This window comes from Neoarius graeffei, chromosome 10 (assembly GCF_027579695.1).
Source record: "Neoarius graeffei isolate fNeoGra1 chromosome 10, fNeoGra1.pri, whole genome shotgun sequence".
In the NCBI taxonomy this organism is placed as follows: Eukaryota; Metazoa; Chordata; class Actinopteri; order Siluriformes; family Ariidae; genus Neoarius; species Neoarius graeffei.
Window position 1 is genome coordinate 24,199,261 of NC_083578.1, and position 19,698 is coordinate 24,218,958.

At 40.9% G+C, this 19,698-nt stretch overlaps 1 protein-coding gene across 5 annotated transcripts in view; it reads right to left on the reverse strand.

The window, feature by feature from the left end:
• Positions 1-2,702: 2,702 nt before the first annotated feature.
• The window catches only part of LOC132892975 (serine/threonine-protein kinase WNK2-like), a 137,904-nt gene continuing 120,908 nt past the window's right edge, over positions 2,703-19,698 (reverse strand). For 4 of the 5 annotated variants that reach the window (XM_060931597.1, XM_060931596.1, XM_060931594.1 and 1 more), the window contains 5 exons: positions 16,347-16,564; positions 16,037-16,237; positions 15,274-15,372; positions 9,442-9,749; positions 2,703-6,200 (listed from right to left, as the gene is read on the reverse strand). In XM_060931597.1, coding sequence (XP_060787580.1) covers positions 5,844-6,200; positions 9,442-9,749; positions 15,274-15,372; positions 16,037-16,237; positions 16,347-16,564 — 1,183 coding nt within the window. In that variant the 3' untranslated portion in view covers positions 2,703-5,843. The remainder of the gene's footprint in view (positions 6,201-9,441; positions 9,750-15,273; positions 15,373-16,036; positions 16,238-16,346; positions 16,565-19,698) is intronic. The other variant, XM_060931595.1, reaches the window with a different exon arrangement.

A 19,698-nucleotide genomic window follows, 5' to 3' on the forward strand; every position in this document is an offset into this window, starting at 1 on the left:
GATGTATTTTGGCATTGCAGTGGACTTTGATAAATGGATCTAAACAATTTTTTTAAATTTTATCTTATTATTCTTTCAGTGGGTCAAATAAAGAGTAGGTTTTATATATATGAGTGATTCCACGCTTATGGGTACTGAAATGGGGACATGAACTTATTTTTAAAAATTCACCTAAAACCATTTCTTTTTTTTTACCATCAGGTCACAAAACATGTAATCTTTAATGAATGATATGTTAAAAGATAACTTTAATTTTCTGAAATGTAATAAAAACATATTTATATGCCAAAGTCAGAACATAACAGAAGTGTTGTGGACATATATATTCTCAATTTTAACAATGTAGAATTACTTTTTGAAACATAGGAAGGTGATGTTTTAGCAAATATAATTAATAAACATGTGTAGTAGAATAAACATACACATTCTTTCAATAAGATTAACATGGTATAGAGCTAGATTGTAATGTAACAGACACAAGATGGACAATCGTAACAGAAGTAATGTAACAGACATCATTTTGGAACTCATAGGCTTGACTTTGGCATATAAATATGTTTTTATTACATCTCAGAAAATTAAAGTTATCTTTTAACATATCATTCATTAAAGATTACATGTTTTGTGACCTGATGGTAAAAAAAGAAATGGTTTTAGGTGAATAAGTTCATGTCCCCATTTCAGTACCCATAAGCGTGGAATCACTCATATATATATATATATATATATATATATATATGTGTGTGTGTGTGTGTGTGTGTTTAGTCTACGTCTAGTTCATATCTAGAGTGTTTATACTGTTTATATTCTGTTTGAGTGTTTAGTCTGTGTGTAGTTCTTATCTAGTGTTTACACTGTTTATATTGTCTGAGTGTTTAGTCTGTCTTGTTCTTATCTAGTGTTTATACTGTTTATTTATACTGTTTATATTGTTTGTCTGAGTGTTTAGTCCATGTCTAGTTCCTATCTAGAGTGTTTATACTGTTTATTTTTTTCAATTATTCTATTTTTATTTATTGCATTGCCTGTTTGCACCGTGGGTCAGAGAGGACTGACATTTCATCTGTGCTGTATGTCAAGCATGTATAGCATATTTGACAATAAAGTTGACTTGACTTGATTTGTTAATGCATGTTAGAACACTGAATTAAGACAGGGGAAATACTATTGCTGTTGAAGTAGGCTTTAAAGCATGCTATGAATGTCAGGGGGTGTTTAAAAAGGATTCAAATTACATACAGAGTTCATTAATATTACTTTCGTAAGCATTAAATATATGCAAAGAATTCATATTTATGCTGCTCTACGTGATCCACACTTTATACAGTATGTTGCGTGCTCCATTCAGCACCAATATTAATTAAGCTTCATTAATCTAGAACTATCTGGATTCTGTATATAGTTTGAAATATGTAAACACTTACTGTTCACTTCAGTCTGTACATTTTGTGCTTTGGGAATATTGGCAAACCCAGATAGTCTAACCCTTTTTGTAACAATTAATGCAAGACAAATGTTCTTGCAAGTGAATCTTATTTGATTACTAAAACTATATGTTAAATGTGCTAGTCTTACAGCCTGGATGCTCATTAAAACATACCGCCAATTACAGAATTATTGGTGTCTTTGATGAAAAACGAGACAAGATATTACTAATAAGTAATGAATATTATTTTTGCGTGCACGCAAAAAAGCTTAACCACATTAGGGACATGTTTTATGTGAACACAATTTTAAATTTTGTTAAGTAATGTTTTTCTGCAAAATGGTGGTTGCAAAATTGTCAGCAGCAGCATTAATATTCAGTGAAGCTTTCCTAGAAAGAACAGGTTCATCCAGGAGGTTTCCAAACACTTCTTGCTGGATTGCCTTCCTCTAGATCATTCTTTATTCTTGGGTTTCTTTTGAGCTTCCTGCTTCGATTTAGACCACAGGCTTTTGAATGATTGGTCAATATTTCTATAATATTTCAGATGCAGGGCGGCACGGTGGTGTAGTGGTTAGCGCTGTCGCCTCACAGCAAGAAGGTCCTGGGTTCGAGCCCCGGGGCCGGCGAGGGCCTTTCTGTGTGGAGTTTGCATGTTCTCCCCGTGTCCGCGTGGGTTTCCTCCGGGTGCTCCGGTTTCCCCCACAGTCCAAAGACATGCAGGTTAGGTTAACTGGTGACTCTAAATTGACCGTAGGTGTGAATGTGAGTGTGAATGGTTGTCTGTGTCTATGTGTCAGCCCTGTGATGACCTGGCGACTTGTCCAGGGTGTACCCCGCCTTTCGCCCGTAGTCAGCTGGGATAGGCTCCAGCTTGCCTGCGACCCTGTAGAAGGATAAAGCGGCTAGAGATGAGATTTCAGATGCATGTTTGTAGTTGAGCAGCACGGTGGTGGAGTGGTTAGCACCATCACTTCACAGCAACAAGAAGGTTCTGGGTTCGAGCCCGGTGGTTGATGGGGGCCTTTCTGTGTGGAGTTTGCATGTTCTCTTCGTGGTTGTAGTCCTCAAACAAAAAGCTGTTAATCTTACCAGGAGATTAAAATATCCTGGTACTTTGTGAAATGCATGATATCCTCACAATAACTCATGTATATTTTTATGCAATAACTTTTGACATGTGTCATTGTGTTGATTACAGTTCAACCAATCTAGCATTATGAAGAGCTAAACTAAATTACCAAGGTAAGACTTGGCACATGCATAAGAAATGCTATTATCAAGCCCAAAATAATGTTTATTTATTTCTTTCATTAAACATATACAGTCTTTGTAATCAATCAGAGTGCAGCTTTCTTAGGTTGGGCTGAAGAAAGTAATGCAGCGGATGGGAAACTTGAAGCAGAAGCAATGAAACATGAAAGCCATGTAGAAAATGGTAACAATCAATAATTCAGTCCCGCTTCTGCCAAATGCTTATAGACTTGGTAACTGGGTCAAAAATACAAGTAACAGAGGACAAAAATCTCTTTCTATAAAAGGTATTTCATCCAAAGCAGAATATTCTGCGGAACAGCCTACATTTTTTTTTTTTAAATTCCAATTCAAACTGAATTGATGGAAGAATATCATCACATGTCAGGGAAAATGTAAAAGAAAAAAAAAGCAAAGCAAAATAACTGTACATAGATTAATTACAAGCAACCGGTATAATTCACAGCTTGACAATCACGGTTTCCACCTTCTTTGAATACAGGGTACAAAAAAAAAAAAAAGGTGGCTCACTTTTCAAGGGTGCAGTGGAGAACATGTGAACGTGCTGGTCCAAATGTTGAACATGAAATTACAAAAGGGGCCAAGTGCAAAAAAGTTGCAGTGTAGCAAAGATTCCAGGCCATCCCAATCAAAATTTGTTGTTATAATTTAAAATATTTGGAAAACACGACAATTCTGCATACTACGTGTGACAAATGGATGTACTTGTGTCATTTATTTCCTCATACTCCAACATAATGTTAAAATGGCATCACAGTATCAAGATCGTAGAGTTGGGATAGGGATGGATTTTAAACCTTTGAGTAGCTTGCTGGATTTTTTTTTTTTTTGACCATGTGCATATTGCTGTTTAAATGCAGTGTAGAAAAAGAGAAAAAAAAAGTGATTCCATCTATGAAGTGTGTAGCTGGTCCAAATCATGCTGGTCCAAAGAGCAAATCAGGTGAAGGAAGAGGAAAGTGCAAGAAAAGGAGGGTGCCCAGGATGCTCGGCCAAATCCCTCTAAAATGAGGACCTCTTATTGAAAATGAACATTCGCTAAACAAGAAAACCCAGACACACTTAATGAGTGATTTAACATCTAATACTCCAGTATCATTCCTATCCAGCATCAGAGTATATAGGATTTTTTTTTTCCTTTTTGCAGATTTTGACTGGAGCTGGATTTTGTAACTGGGGTGGTTCGTACAGTCAGTGTTGCTCACCTTAGTTTTTCATATACTGGACCACTCATGCCATTCTAGCAGCATTAGGGGAAAAAAAAAGTTAAAATCTATTATACAGGGTGTTTAAAAAAATTGATATTATTTGAGATGTAAATATCCCAGAAACCACATAGTCTAGGCAAATGAAATTGAACAAGCTTAATGTTGAGTAATACAAGTTTTAGTCCTCAAAATTTGAACGAGAAATTCAAAAGGTACGTGGATTCTATGAACAATTTCACACATTTTCAATATGCGCGCCGCCTGAGACACGGCACCAACACACAAAAACGCCTTTTCTTTTCCAGTGAATGTCATTTCTATACCTAAAAAGATAAAAACAAAAAAACATTAAACACAAAATTTTGACCTGTTTCCGCACATGCTGTTAAAATTTGAGGTCAACTGAACGAGAATTGGCAAAGTTATTAGATTGTGAAATGATATCAAATTTTTTGAAAACACCCTGTATTAACAAGTGTAAACTAAGTATTGCGCCATCTTCCTACCTTAAAATAAACACTATATCCAATTCGTACACCAATAAAAGAACCCATAATGTAGAAAATGAAAATACAACTCCACTAAACTCACTGTAATTAGTGTATGGCTCGGTACGGAGTTCTGCGGCATGCTAAAGTCACCGCAGGTCCTCCTCTTTCACTTGGGTAGTGAATTTGGCTCATGACAAGTCCACCTTCATCCTCTTCTTGGGATTTAGAGTTAAATTGCACTTAAGTACTGTATGTGAAGCCAAACTGTCTGTCCCATCTTATATGTTCACTGCTTCCATAAGTAGTGCATTCAACCCTTTTCAATCCCAACTCCTACTTTCACGAACAAAGCTAAACCTGGACTGAATTTTGTAAACTTTACAGTTCCCATGCAAAAAAGGTTACTTGCCGTCTTATGGGCAACGTTCTCAAGCACTGCATCGCATAAAATTTTGCAGTAAAAGGGCCTTGTCCAATAGTATGATATCAAAAAACATGCAAGTGGCCAGTCACAGTTGTGAAAATGTAAACTGTGCTTGTAATGAGGGGATCGTAACATCAAAAAAGCTTTGCAGACATTTTCGGTGACCTTGAGTCTTGTGTGGTGCTTTGTCAAAAAAAAAAAGCCTTAAAACAGTAAACAAATATATATGACGGTCGGATATTGTGGATATTATGATGAAAATAGGTATTGCAATAAACACAATGGTTTTCTCTTACAGATTTCCATGGGGAAATTGTTAAACTCTCAAGGCACTACGTTCCCCTTGATGCTTTTTCTTGTTCTGTATCTTCAGTGTGGTATGAGACAGCACTCAGTGTATGCGTGCAAACAATTTCATCAGCCAACAGTTAAAAAGTAGAATCGTCCAGAGTCGTAGATTTGGCATTTCAAGTATGGATTTCTTATTACAAACAGAGGCATAATCAAATTTAATGCTATTACTGATTTGTTCTTTGAGGTTTGTGCATGTACTCTCTGGCAGCCATTGGTAAAGGCGTTTCTGTCTGTCTTAGCCTTAGCAAACAGTGATTGCTGAGTTGTGAAAAAGACTGACAGATAGAGACACCATCAAATTATGACTTGCTATGGCTGTAGAATTCATAAAGGCCAGACAAATGCAGGCTTACTTGCACTTGTTCAAGCACGCGCACACACATTATTTACAAACTCTGAGGCTATGTACATGTGTCTGCTGTCAAGCGCAGACTGGTGCTGACATCAAAAACACTGGACCAATGCAACAGGATTATGGGTAGTGTAGTTTCAGTGTGAAGCCTGGGTAATCTGCACACCATAGCATGTCTGACAGACACTGATCATTTAGGAAGTTACTGATATAGCCAGGGAGTCACTGAATGATTGGCATAGTTCTAATTTACATAGCATAGTAGTAAGCTTCGCATTACAGAGGAACACCAGTTATAGTAACGATGGCATGGTTATACAGTTCTGGCACTGCCTCTGCACGTGGGGGTTTCTGAGTCATTCAATACCAAGGGAAAGGTTTGCAGAGCAGGGTTAACCAAAGTAGGGAGGGGTATCATACCCGATGCGCCAATCATGTTCAACGGCCCCATTGTGCCAACTGGACAGGGCACCTGAGGCCACTGGGTTGGGTACCCAGAAGCTTGCATCACCCCTCCAAAAGGGCCAGTGGGGAGCATATATGATGGCTGGAGAACAGGTGAGGGTGTATTACTGAGGGCAGGGGTTACACTGGGACCTGGAGCAGATGAGAGTGGACACGGACGAGGCAGCTGGAATGGCAACACCTTTGGGGGCATAGAAGCCGTCATCTGAATGCACAGGGACAAGGGCAAGAAAGAGAGAAAGAAAGATATAGTTAATACAAGATCAACTGTGAGCTACTGCTCACTTACATATACCCCCACTCTCGCTTATATCAGAATGCAAGAATAGGACACTTCTTAGGAATGTTGACTTCAACAAATAATTGATCCTGAAACAAGAGCAGTGTTCTCCCCAGGGATTTCAAATTGCATCCTGGTAAACTGTCATTTTGAAATAGCATTTTGCTTCTTGAAATAGCATCAAAATCCACTCTATCTGTTTCGTAAATACATTCAGTCGGTAAACAGGAAGTCGATGTGCGACAGACCTGAAAATGGTATACACGGTATAGAACCCCAAGCTAAAGCTCGGTACCAAATATCAAGTAGTTGTGGTTTGTAGTTGCTGAGAAAAGTGTTACGAAAATTTTGTAAATCCACCCTATATGTTTTGTAAATACATTCAGTTGGTAAACAGGAAGTCGATGTGCGACAGACCTGAAAACAGTATACACGGTACAGAACCCCAAGCTGAAGTTTGGTGCCAAGTGGCTATGATTTGTGGTTGCTGAGAAAAAGGGTGTTTCGGATAGACGGACGGGAATACAGATGGACGGGCGGACAGAGGTAAACCAGTATAAACCCCCTGGAGTGGGGGTATAATAAGGCACGAGAGGAAAAAAAAAGATATCTTTTAAGTACATATAAATTAGGAAAACACAACATGATATTCTGAAATAGTTATACCTTTAACATGCACTATATCACCTAAAAGTTGTGGATACCATACCTGACCAGCTCATATCTGATCTCCTTTCAGGTTTAGTTCCCCTTTACTGTTATAATAACCCCCACTCTTCTGGGAAGGCTTTCCACTAGATTTTGGAGCATGGTTGTGGGATTTGCCCATTCAGCCACAAAAGCATTAGTATATTCAGGCACTGATGTTGGGCAAGGAGGCCTGGGGTGCAGTCGGCATTCCAGTTCATCCTAAAGGTGTTCAGTGGGGTTGAGGTCAGGGCTTGGTGCAGGCCACTCAGATTCTTCCATACCAACCATGTCTTTATGGACCTCACAGGAGCATTGTCATGTTTGGGACAATTAGCTCCAGTAAAGGAAAACTATAAATGCTATGGCATCCAAACATATGCTACATAATTGTGTGCTTTCAACTTTGTGGCAACAGCTTGGGGAAAAAACAAATGGTCAGATATTCACAAACCATTGGCCATATAGTGTACCAACGGAGAAGGTGGTAACCAATTTCCTATGACTTTGGGTGAAGTGAAACTTTAATTATGGCAAACCAATACAAAGCAATACAATGTGACATTCAGTGTTTTAATAGACCAGTTTGTGAAATGTTGGTGTGACTGATGACAGCTTGTAAGGTGCCTAGCTTTGGCAAGTAAGAAGTCAACAATTATAATTGCTCACCCCTGACTTACAACTGCTAGGTGCATGACAGACTGTCAAGAGTTACAACAGTCGGACATTTCTGGTCCTTACTCTTAAAAGGATGAAAAGTTGTGACAAGACTTGTGCACAAAAGTGCCTCTTATTAAAATGAATAAAAAAGCAGCAATTACACCAATTACAGACCAAAGTAAGAAGCAAGTTGTGGGCCTGTACCAAGTCTCTCAGGTTTTTAGAGTAGGACCTAGGACTCATCATTAAACCGAGACATACTTAGAGTGAGGAGTAGGGTTGACATTCATAAACGAAATTTCTTCTGTGATAAAGTGTCATGTTCCGTCCCATCCATCCATCCATTATCTGTAGCCGTTTATCCTGTGCAGGGTCGCTGCCAAGCTGGAGCCTATCCCAGCTGACTATGGGTGAGAGGCGGGGTACACTCTGGACAAGTTGGCAGATCCTTGCAGGGCTGACACATAGAGACAAACAACCATTCACACATTCACACCTACGGTCAATTTAGAGCCATCAATTAGTCTAACCTGTATGTCTTTGGACTGTAGGGGAAACCAGAGCACCCGGAGGAAACCCACGCAGACACGGGGAGAACATGCAAACTCCACACAGAAAGGCCCCCATCAGCTGCTGGGCTCGAACCCAGAACCTTCTTGCTGTGAGGTGACAGTGCTAACCACTACACCACCATGCCACCTGGGTCATGTTCCACCTAGTCATATTATACTTGTGTCATATATTTAATATTTGCGTGCACACCTGATGAAAGATCTTTGTCTGAAACATCCTGTTTCTCTTGAAACGCATAAGTCAAACACAAGAGGTCAACTCTAACTCCAAGACCTCTTGGATCATCCATCCATTACCTGTAGCCGCTTATCCTGAACAGGGTCACAGGCAAGCTGGAGCCTATCCCAGCTGACTATGGGATACATCCCATATGGGGTACACCCTGGACAAGTCACCAGATCATCGCAGGGCTGACACAGAGACACACAACCATTCATATTCATGCCTACGGTCAATTTAGAACCACCAATTAGCCTAACCTGCATGTCTTTGGACGGTGGGGGAAACCGGAGCACCCGGAGGAAACCCACGCAGACACGGGGAGAACATGCAAACTCCACACAAAAAGGCCCTCGCCGGCCACGGGGCTCAAACCCAGGACCTTCTTGCTGTGAGGCGACAGTGCTAACTACTACACCACCGTGCCGCCCTATTATGAATTATGAATAACATAATAAAATTTATCCAGTTTACACTGCAGCCGTTTTTAAGCAGCTTGTTTAAGCTTGTTTTATTTTCTTTTTCTTCAAATCTTTTTATTGAACGGTTTTACCATTGGATAATAATGTCAATCTGAAAAGCACACTGATTTTGGACCATCATTCTCTCTCATCTCTCTCATTATCTCTAGCCGCTTTATCCTGTTCTACAGGGTCGCAGGCAAGCTGGAGCCTATCCCAGCTGACTACGGGCGAAAGGCGGGGTACACCCTGGACAAGTCGCCAGGTCATCACAGGGCTGACACACAGACAACCATTCACACTCACATTCACACCTACGGTCAATTTAGAGTCACCAGTTAACCTAACCTGCATGTCTTTGGACTGTGGGGGAAACCGGAGCACCCGGAGGAAACCCACGCGGACACGGGGAGAACATGCAAACTCCGCACAGAAAGGCCCTCGCCGGCCACGGGGCTCGAACCCGGACCTTCTTGCTGTGAGGCGACAGCACTAACCACTACACCACCGTGCTGCCTTTGGACCATCAAATGACCATAATTCAGGGAGGAAACTGCAGGATATACCTGAATTGTGCCTCCACTCATATGCGTAGACGTGCCCTTCAAGTCCCGATTCCGTTGCTGCTGTTTGATTTGGTTAAGGGACGGGCGGGGCTGAGGGCCAGCAGTGAGCGTCTCTTTTGCCCAGTCATCAACCAGCTTGTGCAAGTCCTCGGTGAATGTTTGCTTTTTGTTATTGCTATTGTTGGTCTGAGACTGAGCTAGTGTTGTAAATGGCTGAGGATCAGGCACAGGCATGGCCGCAGGAGATAGGGCTGATTGTTGATTGGATGCCGAGCTTGTTGAAGTTGTGCCACTGCAATGTGATGACCCTATGAGAGAGAGATAGAGATAGAGAGAGAGAGAGGGGAGAGAGGACACCTTAAAAATGAAGAAAAAAACAAAGTTAAGGACAGAAATGGTGCCTTGCACTGACTCATGAGTAATCGCTTGGCTGCTTACTGATGTGAATCTGTCCATCTTTCTGCTCGACATGCCTATTCTTGTCACTTTACCGAGCTATTTCATTTTTTTTTTTTGCATTTCCAGACAACAAGCAGCCAAAAGATTAAACACCCCCACATAGCTGCTGATTCACATCTTATAAGCAAACATGCAAACAAAAACAACATAAACAGCACTTCATGGGAAATGACACCATCCATTGCCATGCACAGAGGGAGGGGGGAAAGTTAAATCAATGAAGTGACAACACACTTCAATGTTGCATTATTTACGCTATTCTGCAAACACAGGGAGACAACGCTCACTCTTGTGGTCATGCCCAGTGACAAAAAAAAAAGGGATAACAAAAGATAAGAACAAGGATCTACAGAGTAAGAGTAAATGGGATAGTTACTACTACAGCGTTCTTTGCCTAGACATAGTCGTTTCAGAGTGGACCCTATAAAGAGGCAGAACAATACAGACACACAGGGTTAGGGGCAAGGACAGAGACGCTGCACACCTTTGCTCACTGGACACACTGGTGGACAGCCACAGGCAGCAACCAATCAGTTAATAAAAACAGGATCAGTAGGAGGTGCAGGGAGATTTAATTAGGCTGGATGCTTGGGAGCATATGAATTATTGGTGAAAAGGATGGGCCCAAAAATCATTTTAAACTGGAATGGAAAATGGAAAATGGAAAACAGAAAACGACTCATTAACAAATTTCCTTTTTTTTTTTTGGTTCTAAAAAAATAGAACACTGGGAAACTTATAAAACTCAATACTGGAAACATCCTGTATTTACTTTTTTGTATTTTTGTTATTCACTAGGCAATCGGGTGGCACGGTGGTGTAGTGGTTAGCGCTGTCGCCTCACAGCAAGAAGGTCCAGGTTCGAGCCCTGTGGCCGGCGAGGGCCTTTCTGTGTGGAGTTTGCATGTTCTCCCCGTGTCCGCGTGGGTTTCCTCCGGGTGCTCCGGTTTCCCCCACAGTCCAAAGACATGCAGGTTAGGTTAACTGGTGACTCTAAATTGACCGTAGGTGTGACTGTGAGTGTGAATGGTTGTCTGTGTCTATGTGTCAGCCCTGTGATGACCTGGCGACTTGTCCAGGGTGTACCCTGCCTTTCGCCCGTAGTCAGCTGGGATAGGCTCCAGCTTGCTTGCGACCCTGTAGAACAGGATAAAGCGGCTAGAGATAATGAGATGAGATGAGATGAGACTAGGCAATCTGGGAACTAGGTTCAATTTTATCCAAGCAGGTATCTAGGTAATACAGGAAAGCACCCCTTCTAAAACTGCACATCCAGCATAAGCATAGCGACATTCATGAATTAAATCCCTTGCATTTTAAGACAGCGTTACAGCGTAACTCAGGCAATGTGCTCTGTCTAGTCATTTTGTACTTGTGCCATGTATTTAATATATACGTGTGGATTTCAACATATTTGTTGTTCCTCACCTGATGGAGCTCTGACGTCGATATTTTAAGAGAAACAGGACAAAGACAAGATGCATCAACTTGAACTCCCGAATACACACTAGATTTTTCACAAAGGGATGAGCAGACTTGTGTTAACTCTTGAGCTGCTCATGATTTGACATCGTTTTTATTCTTGTAAAAGTAGAATGAAAATTGTCCCGCACGCTCAATTACTCTGAGGTTTTATGAATACTGGCTCTGATCTGGATAATCAGAAACACCAGGTAATTAATGCATAGTATAGTAGGCCTATTGATCAGACTATTACAACAGACTGGTATGTGTTTTTTTTTTCTTCTTTAACAATTCTCTTAAAATTTGTGCCTCTGACAGCTTTGTGTTAAAAGCTTCTACCTCATCATGAGGCCCAGTACCACATTTGACATTTTGTTAAGAGTTTTCATTGTGAGATAATGAAATCATTATTTTACATTATAAAGAGAGTCATTTCCTGATTTCCATTTTCAAAAACAAAACCTGATATCGCGCTGTTTCGATTTCCATTTTTCTATTGCAACACAGCAAATTATGTTGAAAATGGTCCACTATTAGCTACAACCCCAATTCCAAAAAAGTTGGGACGCTGTGTAAACTGTTAATAAAAACAGAATGTGATCATTTGCAAATCATGGAAACCCTATATTTCATTGAAAATAGTACAAGGACAACATATTAAATATTGAAACTGAGAAATTTTATTGTTGTTTGAAAAACATATGCTCATTTTGAATTTGATGTCACCAACATGTTTACCACTGTGTTGCATCACCTCTACTTTTAACAACACTCTAAACGTTTGGGAACTGAGGAGACCAACTGCTGTAGTTCTGAAAGAGAAATGTTGTCCCATTCTTGTCTGATGTACCATTTCAGTTGCTCAATAGTTTGGGGTCTCCTTTGTCGTATTTTGCACTTCATGAGGCGCCAAATGTTTTAAACGGGAGGCAGGTCTGAACTGCAGGCAGGCCAGTTTAGCACCCAGACTCTTACAGAACCATGCAGATTTAATATGTGCAGAAAATGGTTTGGGGCGGCACGGTGGTTAGCACTGTCGCCTCACAGCAAGAAGGTCCGGGTTCGAGCCCCGTGGCCAGCGAGGGCCTTTCTGTGTGGAGTTTGCATGTTCTCCCCGTGTCCGCGTGGGTTTCCTCCTGGTGCTCCGGTTTCCCCCACAGTCCAAAGACATGCAGGTTAGGTTAACTGGTGACTCTAAATTGACTGTAGGTGTGAATGTGAGTGTGAATGGTTGTCTGTGTCTATGTGTCAGCCCTGTGATGACCTGGCGACTTGTCCAGAGTGTACCCCGCCTTTCACCCGTAGTCAGCTGGGATAGGCTCCAGCTTGCCTGCGACCCTGTAGAACAGGATAAAGCGGCTACAGATAATGAGATGAGAAAATGGTTTGGCATTGTCTTGCTGAAAGAAGGAAGCCCTTCCTTAAAAAAAGATTTTGTCTGGATGGCAGCATATTGCTCTGAAATGTGTATACATCATTCAGCATTAATGATGCCTTCCTAGATGTCCAAGCTACCCCTGTCATGTGCACTAATGCAACCTCATACCATCACAGATGCTGGCTTTTGAACTGTGCACTGATAACAAGCCGGATGGTTTCTCTCCTCTTTAGCCTGGAGGAAGTGGTGTCCATGATTTCGAAAAAGAATTTCTACTTTTGATTCATCAGACCTCAGGACAATTTTCCCCTTCTCCTCAGTCCATTGTAAAAGAGCTCGGGCCCAGAGAAGGTGGCAGTGTTTCTGGATATTGCTTATATCTGGTTTTAACTTGCATTTGTGGATGCAGTAATGAGCTGTTTTCACAGACGATGGTTTTCTGAAGTGTTCCTGAGCCCATACAGTGATTTCCACTACAGACACGCGTCTGCTTTTAAAGATATTTTTTGGGGGGCTTTTTTCACCTTTGTTGGATAGGACAGTGTAGAGACAGGAAATGAGTGGGAGAGAGAGACGGGGAGAGATCGGGAAATGACCTCGGGTTGGAATCGACCCGCGTCCCCGGATTTATGGTATGGCGCCTTATCCACCTGAACCACGACACCCCCGCACGTCTACTTTTAATGCAGTGTCTCCTGAGGGCCTGAAGATCACAGGCATCCGATGTCAGTTTTCAGCCTTGTCTCTTGCATACAGAGATTTCTCCAGATTCTCTGAATCTATTAATGATATTACGTACCATAGATGATGTGATCTCCAAATTCTTTGCAATTTTACACTGAGGAACATTATTCTTAAATTGCTGCACTGTTTGCCCACGCAGTCTTTCACAGAGCGGTGAACCCCTCACCATCTTTACTTCTGAGAGACTCCGCCTCTCTGGGATGCTCTTTTTATACCCAATCATGTTACTGACCTGTTGCCAATTAACCTAATTAGTTTTTTTTTAAGCATTACACAACTTTTTCAGTCTTTTGTTGCCCCGTCCCAACTTTTCTGAAACGTGTTGCTGACATCAAATTCAAAATGAGCAGATATTTTTCAAAAAACAATAAAATTTCTCAGTTTCAATATTTGACATGTTATCTTTCTACTATTTTCAATGAAATATAGGGTTTCCATGATTTGCAAAGCTTCACATTGTTTTTATTTCTATGTTTTACACAGTGTCCCAAGTTTTTTAGAATTGGGGGTGTATTTATATAGGGACTTTGGTTCTCCATGTTTAGTAGCATCCAGGGTACAATTCTAGCAGAGACTCACACTAAAATGCAAGTCTCTAGGACTAGGAACAGAAACCTTAAGGAGCGACCAACTCATTTTTATAATTTAGTAAAAAAAATTTAAAGAGTCTTAAATTTAACCCATTCATTAGATAAATTAAGAATATAAAGAAAAAGGAAAAAAAAGAAAACAAGTCTGACAAAAAAAAAAGAAAGAAACAGGCCCAAACATGGCAGAGGTTGCCTTTTTGCAATGCATCTAAATTTCTTTCCTCTAGTAGGAACATGACTTCTGTATAACAGTAGACCAAACACTTCACTATCCTTTATGCTTACAAAAGGCTAAAAATTACAGCTATGTACTTTGTGTACAAATACAAAAATATGAACACACCTTGAATATGTTGGGGGCATTTTTTACATGGAGTGTAAAAATATATCTATATAATCCACTCTCCATAGAGTACACAAAAAATATTTGTGGGACTGCATGTCAGTCATCATAGCTGGAGGTGTTCACTGGTGCTCAAGGAAAACAAATAGAGAAACGGTTGAAATTAAGCTCTACTTAAAAACACATTAAAACTACAAACTATTTTGGGGGGAAAACTATTCTATAAGAGTAGCAGAGGCAGCTTTGGTTTTTGTTTAAAAGAGTCATGCAGTGTAGAGCCAGACATGAGGAAGTAAAGTAAGAATATGAAATACGGCCCTGACGGTCTCCAAAGTGAGCCTGGCTTGTGCCTCTGGCATGCACGTCTTCCGATTCCAAACATGAGACAGCGTGCCCATCATCCTCTTATGCCGGTATGGGGCTTTTTACATATGTGAGGACAATCAGTGAAAAGAAAGAAACCACATGTACACAAGATACAAAGGCTTTGGCAAGACACAAATATTTAAGTGTTCATGTTCTCAAAAGATTCAAGGTTTTGGTCGGAAAGCCCATGTTTGGGGGAAGACACAGTTAAATGTTATTTGGTACGCAAAAGCAGCGCAAAGCATTTGTATGAATAAACGTAATCAACAAAATGGGTGCAGAAACGATGGACAAATGAAATGGATGAAAATCTCTAATGAAAAGTTTAATGGCTGTGTGTATAGGGGAAAAAAAATAAGACAAGTCACACTGGGATGGGCTGAGAGAGAGAGAGAGAGAGAGAGAGAGAGAGAGAGAAAGAAAACCAAAAATGGACTCGACAGACAGATGGTATGAGTGAAGTAAAGTAGGAAAAAACAAATACAAACAGATGGACAGAGACACGGGTCCACTGAGGAATCTAGTGCGTGGTTTGCTACTAGATTTATAGGTGACTCTCTCGGATGTTTGGTGGTAAACGGTCCAGCCTGTGAAGAACGAATATAAGAGGTAGAGAAAAAAAAGAAAGGAAAAAGAGAGAGAGAGAGAGAGAGGGAGAGTGGTGTAACAGCAAACACATCAGGTTTTAGAGACCCGCATCATCTCAGCATAGACAGTAAGGCACAGCCAACTATTATAGGACTAATGGTCATGTTCATTGTGTGTGTGTGTGTGTGTGTGTGTGTGTGTGTGTGAGAGAATGTGTGTGTGTTTGGGAATTTCTCATGAGATGGCAACACAAACTCTTAAACTGGCCAACAGTGCCACCTTCTGCTTAACTTGAACACAACTATCAGCAGAGATATAATACTTGTTTACAAGTTATGAAAATTTGTTGTGTGTCACGTGTGACTGTTCATGTCATATGGATGCAATAGCTGATAATGCGTCTAAAAAAATATTTAAATACTAATATATAATACTTTGCAGTCTTCCTCCAGGGCTGTGTGAATGTGCAGGTGTGTGACACAGAGATGAAGGGAGTCCTTAAGAATGCTGCGTAATACGTGATCATGCAAATTCATGTACTAAGCACTTTGACAAAGACTTGTATATGAACGTGTGTGAATATGAGAGACACAAATGTAGATTATACACAGACACAATAAGGGCTTATAAAGGGGCTGATCTGTACGCATGTGTGCGCGTTACCTTGCCCTGGGAGTGTATGTGGGGCTGAGTTACAGATGTTGTCAGAGGACAGTGAGACTTTGAGTGAGCATGGCTGCTGTGTTTGGACAGGATGCAGAGGTTCAGACACTGGACTCTGCAGTGTGGCCATGCTGGAAGCCACAGAGCTGTTGCCTAGAGCGGAGCTTTTAGCTGGAGATCCTGACATGCTAGAACAGGTCTCTAGAGAGAGAGAGAGAGAGAGAGAGAGAGAGAGAGATTGATTTCACTTGTACTGCAAAGAAAAATAAAACGAACAATGAAGTCTACATAATCATGCGCTTAAACTTACCTGGGCTGCTGGCACGGTTAGATTTGAGCTGTTGCACTGTCGGATTAAGAAGCTTGCCTGCTTTGAGCTTGTGTTTAGAGGTTCGGCGGCGGCGGCCGCTAGGGGGTACTGCGTGCAGGAATCCCAGACTAGGAGGCACGGGCTGTCCGAGCCGTGAATAAAGCTGCTCGATCTCACTTCTCTGATGCGCCTGCAGCTCAGAGATTTCCTTCATATGCCTGAGGAAGAGCAGGAGACGTAGACTCATGTTTCTGTCATTAAGTGTATAGGGTTTGAAGTTTAGTTACCATTGTACAGGGCACTTGTCAGGAACTATGTGGCTTAAATTACAACCCCGATTCCAAAAAAGTTGGGACAAAGTACAAATTGTAAATAAAAACGGAATGCAATGATGTGGAAGTTTCAAAATTCCATATTTTATTCAGAATAGAACATAGATGACATATCAAATGTTTAAACTGAGAAAATGTATCATTTAAAGAGAAAAATTAGGTGATTTTAAATTTCACGACAACAACACATCTCAAAAAAGTTGGGACAAGGCCATGTTTCCCAATGTGAGACATCCCCTTTTCTCTTTACAACAGTCTGTAAACGTCTGGGGACTGAGGAGACAAGTTGCTCAAGTTTATGGATAGGAATGTTAACCCATTCTTGTCTAATGTAGGATTCTAGTTGCTCAACTATCTTAGGTCTTTTTTGTCGTATCTTCCGTTTTATGATGCACCAAATGTTTTCTGTGGGTGAAAGATCTGGACTGCAGGCTGGCCAGTTCAGTACCCGGACCCTTCTTCTACGCAGCCATGATGCTGTAATTGATGCAGTATGTGGTTTGGCATTGTCATGTTGGAAAATGCAAGGTCTTCCCTGAAAGAGACGTCGTCTGGATGGGAGCATATGTTGCTCTAGAACCTGGATATACCTTTCAGCACTGATGGTGTCTTTCCAGATGTGTAAGCTGCCCATGCCACACGCACTAATGCAACCCCATACCATCAGAGATGCAGGCTTCTGAACTGAGCGCTGATAACAACTTGGGTCGTCCTTCTCCTCTTTAGTCCGAATGACACGGCGTCCCTGATTTCCATAAAGAACTTCAAATTTTGATTCGTCTGACCACAGAACAGTTTTCCACTTTGCCACAGTCCATTTTAAATGAGCCTTGGCCCAGAGAAGACGTCTGCGCTTCTGGATCATGTTTAGATACGGCTTCGTCTTTGAACTATAGAGTTTTAGCTGGCAACGGTGGATGGCACGGTGAATTGTGTTCACAGATAATGTTCTCTGGAAATATTCCTGAGCCCATTTTGTGATTTCCAATACAGAAGCATGCCTGTATGTGATGCGGTGCCGTCTAAGGGCCCAAAGATCACGGGCACCCAGTATGGTTTTCTGGCCTTGACCCTTACGCACAGAGATTCTTCCAGATTCTCTGAATCTTATGATGATATTATGCACTGTAGAGGATGATATGTTCAAACTCTTTGCAATTTTATACTGTCGAACTCCTTTCTGATATTGCTCCACTATTTGTCGGCGCAGAATTAGGGGGATTGGTGATCCTCTTCCCATCTTTACTTCTGAGAGCCGCTGCCACTCCAAGATGCTCTTTTTATACCCAGTCATGTTAATGACCTATTGCCAATTGACCTAATGAGTTGCAATTTGGTCCTCCAGCTGTTCCTTTTTTGTACCTTTAATTTTTCCAGCCTCTTATTGCCCCGTCCCAACTTTTTTGAGATGTGTTGCTGTCATGAAATTTCAAATGAGCCAATATTTGGCATGAAATTTCAAAATGTCTCACTTTCGACATTTGATATGTTGTCTATGTTCTATTGTGAATACAATATCAGTTTTTGAGATTTGTAAATTATTGCATTCCATTTTTATTTACAATTTGTACTTTGTCCCAACTTTTTTGGAATTGGGGTTGTACTAACAGGACCAAATAATTTCATTAGAAAATATTGTGGGTACAAATACAGTGGATATTTAAAAAAAGTGTACACACCCTGTTAAAATGATGGGTTTTTCTGAATTAAAAAAATGAGACCACAATAAATAATTTCAAAACTTTTCCCACCTTTAATGTGACATATAACCTGTACAATTCAATTGAAAAACAAACAAACCTGTTAGGGGGGAAAAACATAAAAAACATACAATAAGCTGGTTGCATAAGTGTGCACACCCTTAAACTAATACTTTGTTGAAGCACCTTTTGATTTAATTACAGCATTCAGTCTTTTTGGGTTCACGCGTGCCATCAATTAAAACGACTCTGATTAACCCCAAATAAAGTTCAGACACCAACAACTCACTATACCACCAACAACTCACTATATGGTAACTATCCTCGCCTTTCTGCCATCATTCGACAACGCAGACTCACGTTAGCTGGTCATGTGGCAAGACACGAAGAAGCTGCCAGTTGTGTTCTTTTATGGACTCCAGATGCAAAAAGAAACGTTGGGAGACCCAAAACAACTCTAATCAATGTTCTGGAAGAAGACACTGGTCTCAGAAGGGATGAGTTATTGACTGCGATGTTGGATCGAGAGAACTGGAGGAAGAATTTCGTTCATGTCACTGATCATGTCGGATGCGGTTAAGTAAGTAAGTAAAGTTCAGACATTTACTCAGTTGCATCCTCCAGCAAAAGCCAGGGTTCATAGAGAGCTTACAAAGCATCAAAGGGATCTCATTGTTGAAAGGTATCAGTCAGGAGAAGGGTACAAAAACATTTCCACAGCATTAGATATACCATGGAGCACAGTGAAGACAGTCATCGAGAAGTGGAGAAAATATGGGACAACAGTGACATTACCGAGAACTGGACGTCCCTCCAAAATTGATGAAAAAACAAGACGAAAACTGGTCAGGGAGGCTGCCAAGAGGCCTACAGCAACACTGAAAGAGCTGCAGGAATTTCTGGCAAGTACTGGTTATGGACTACATGTGACAACAATCTCCCATATTCTCCATATGTCTGGACTATGGGGTAGGGTTGCAAGAAAACATCCAGACCTGGTTAAATTTTGCAAAAAAACAAAAACAAAAAACAAACAAAAAAACCAAAACCATCAACTCTCCCAAAAGCACGTGGGAAAATGCGTTATGGTCTGATGAAACCAAGGTTGAACTTTTTGGCCACAATTCCAAAAGGTATGTTTGGCGCAAAAACAACACTGCGCATCACCAAAAGAACACCATACCCACGGTGAAGCATGGTGGTGGCAGCATCATGTTGTTTTTCTTCAGTTGGAACAGGGGCTTTAGTCAAGCTGGAGGGAATTATGAACAGTTCTAAATACCAGTCAATTTTGGCCCAAAACTTTCAGGTGTCTGCTAG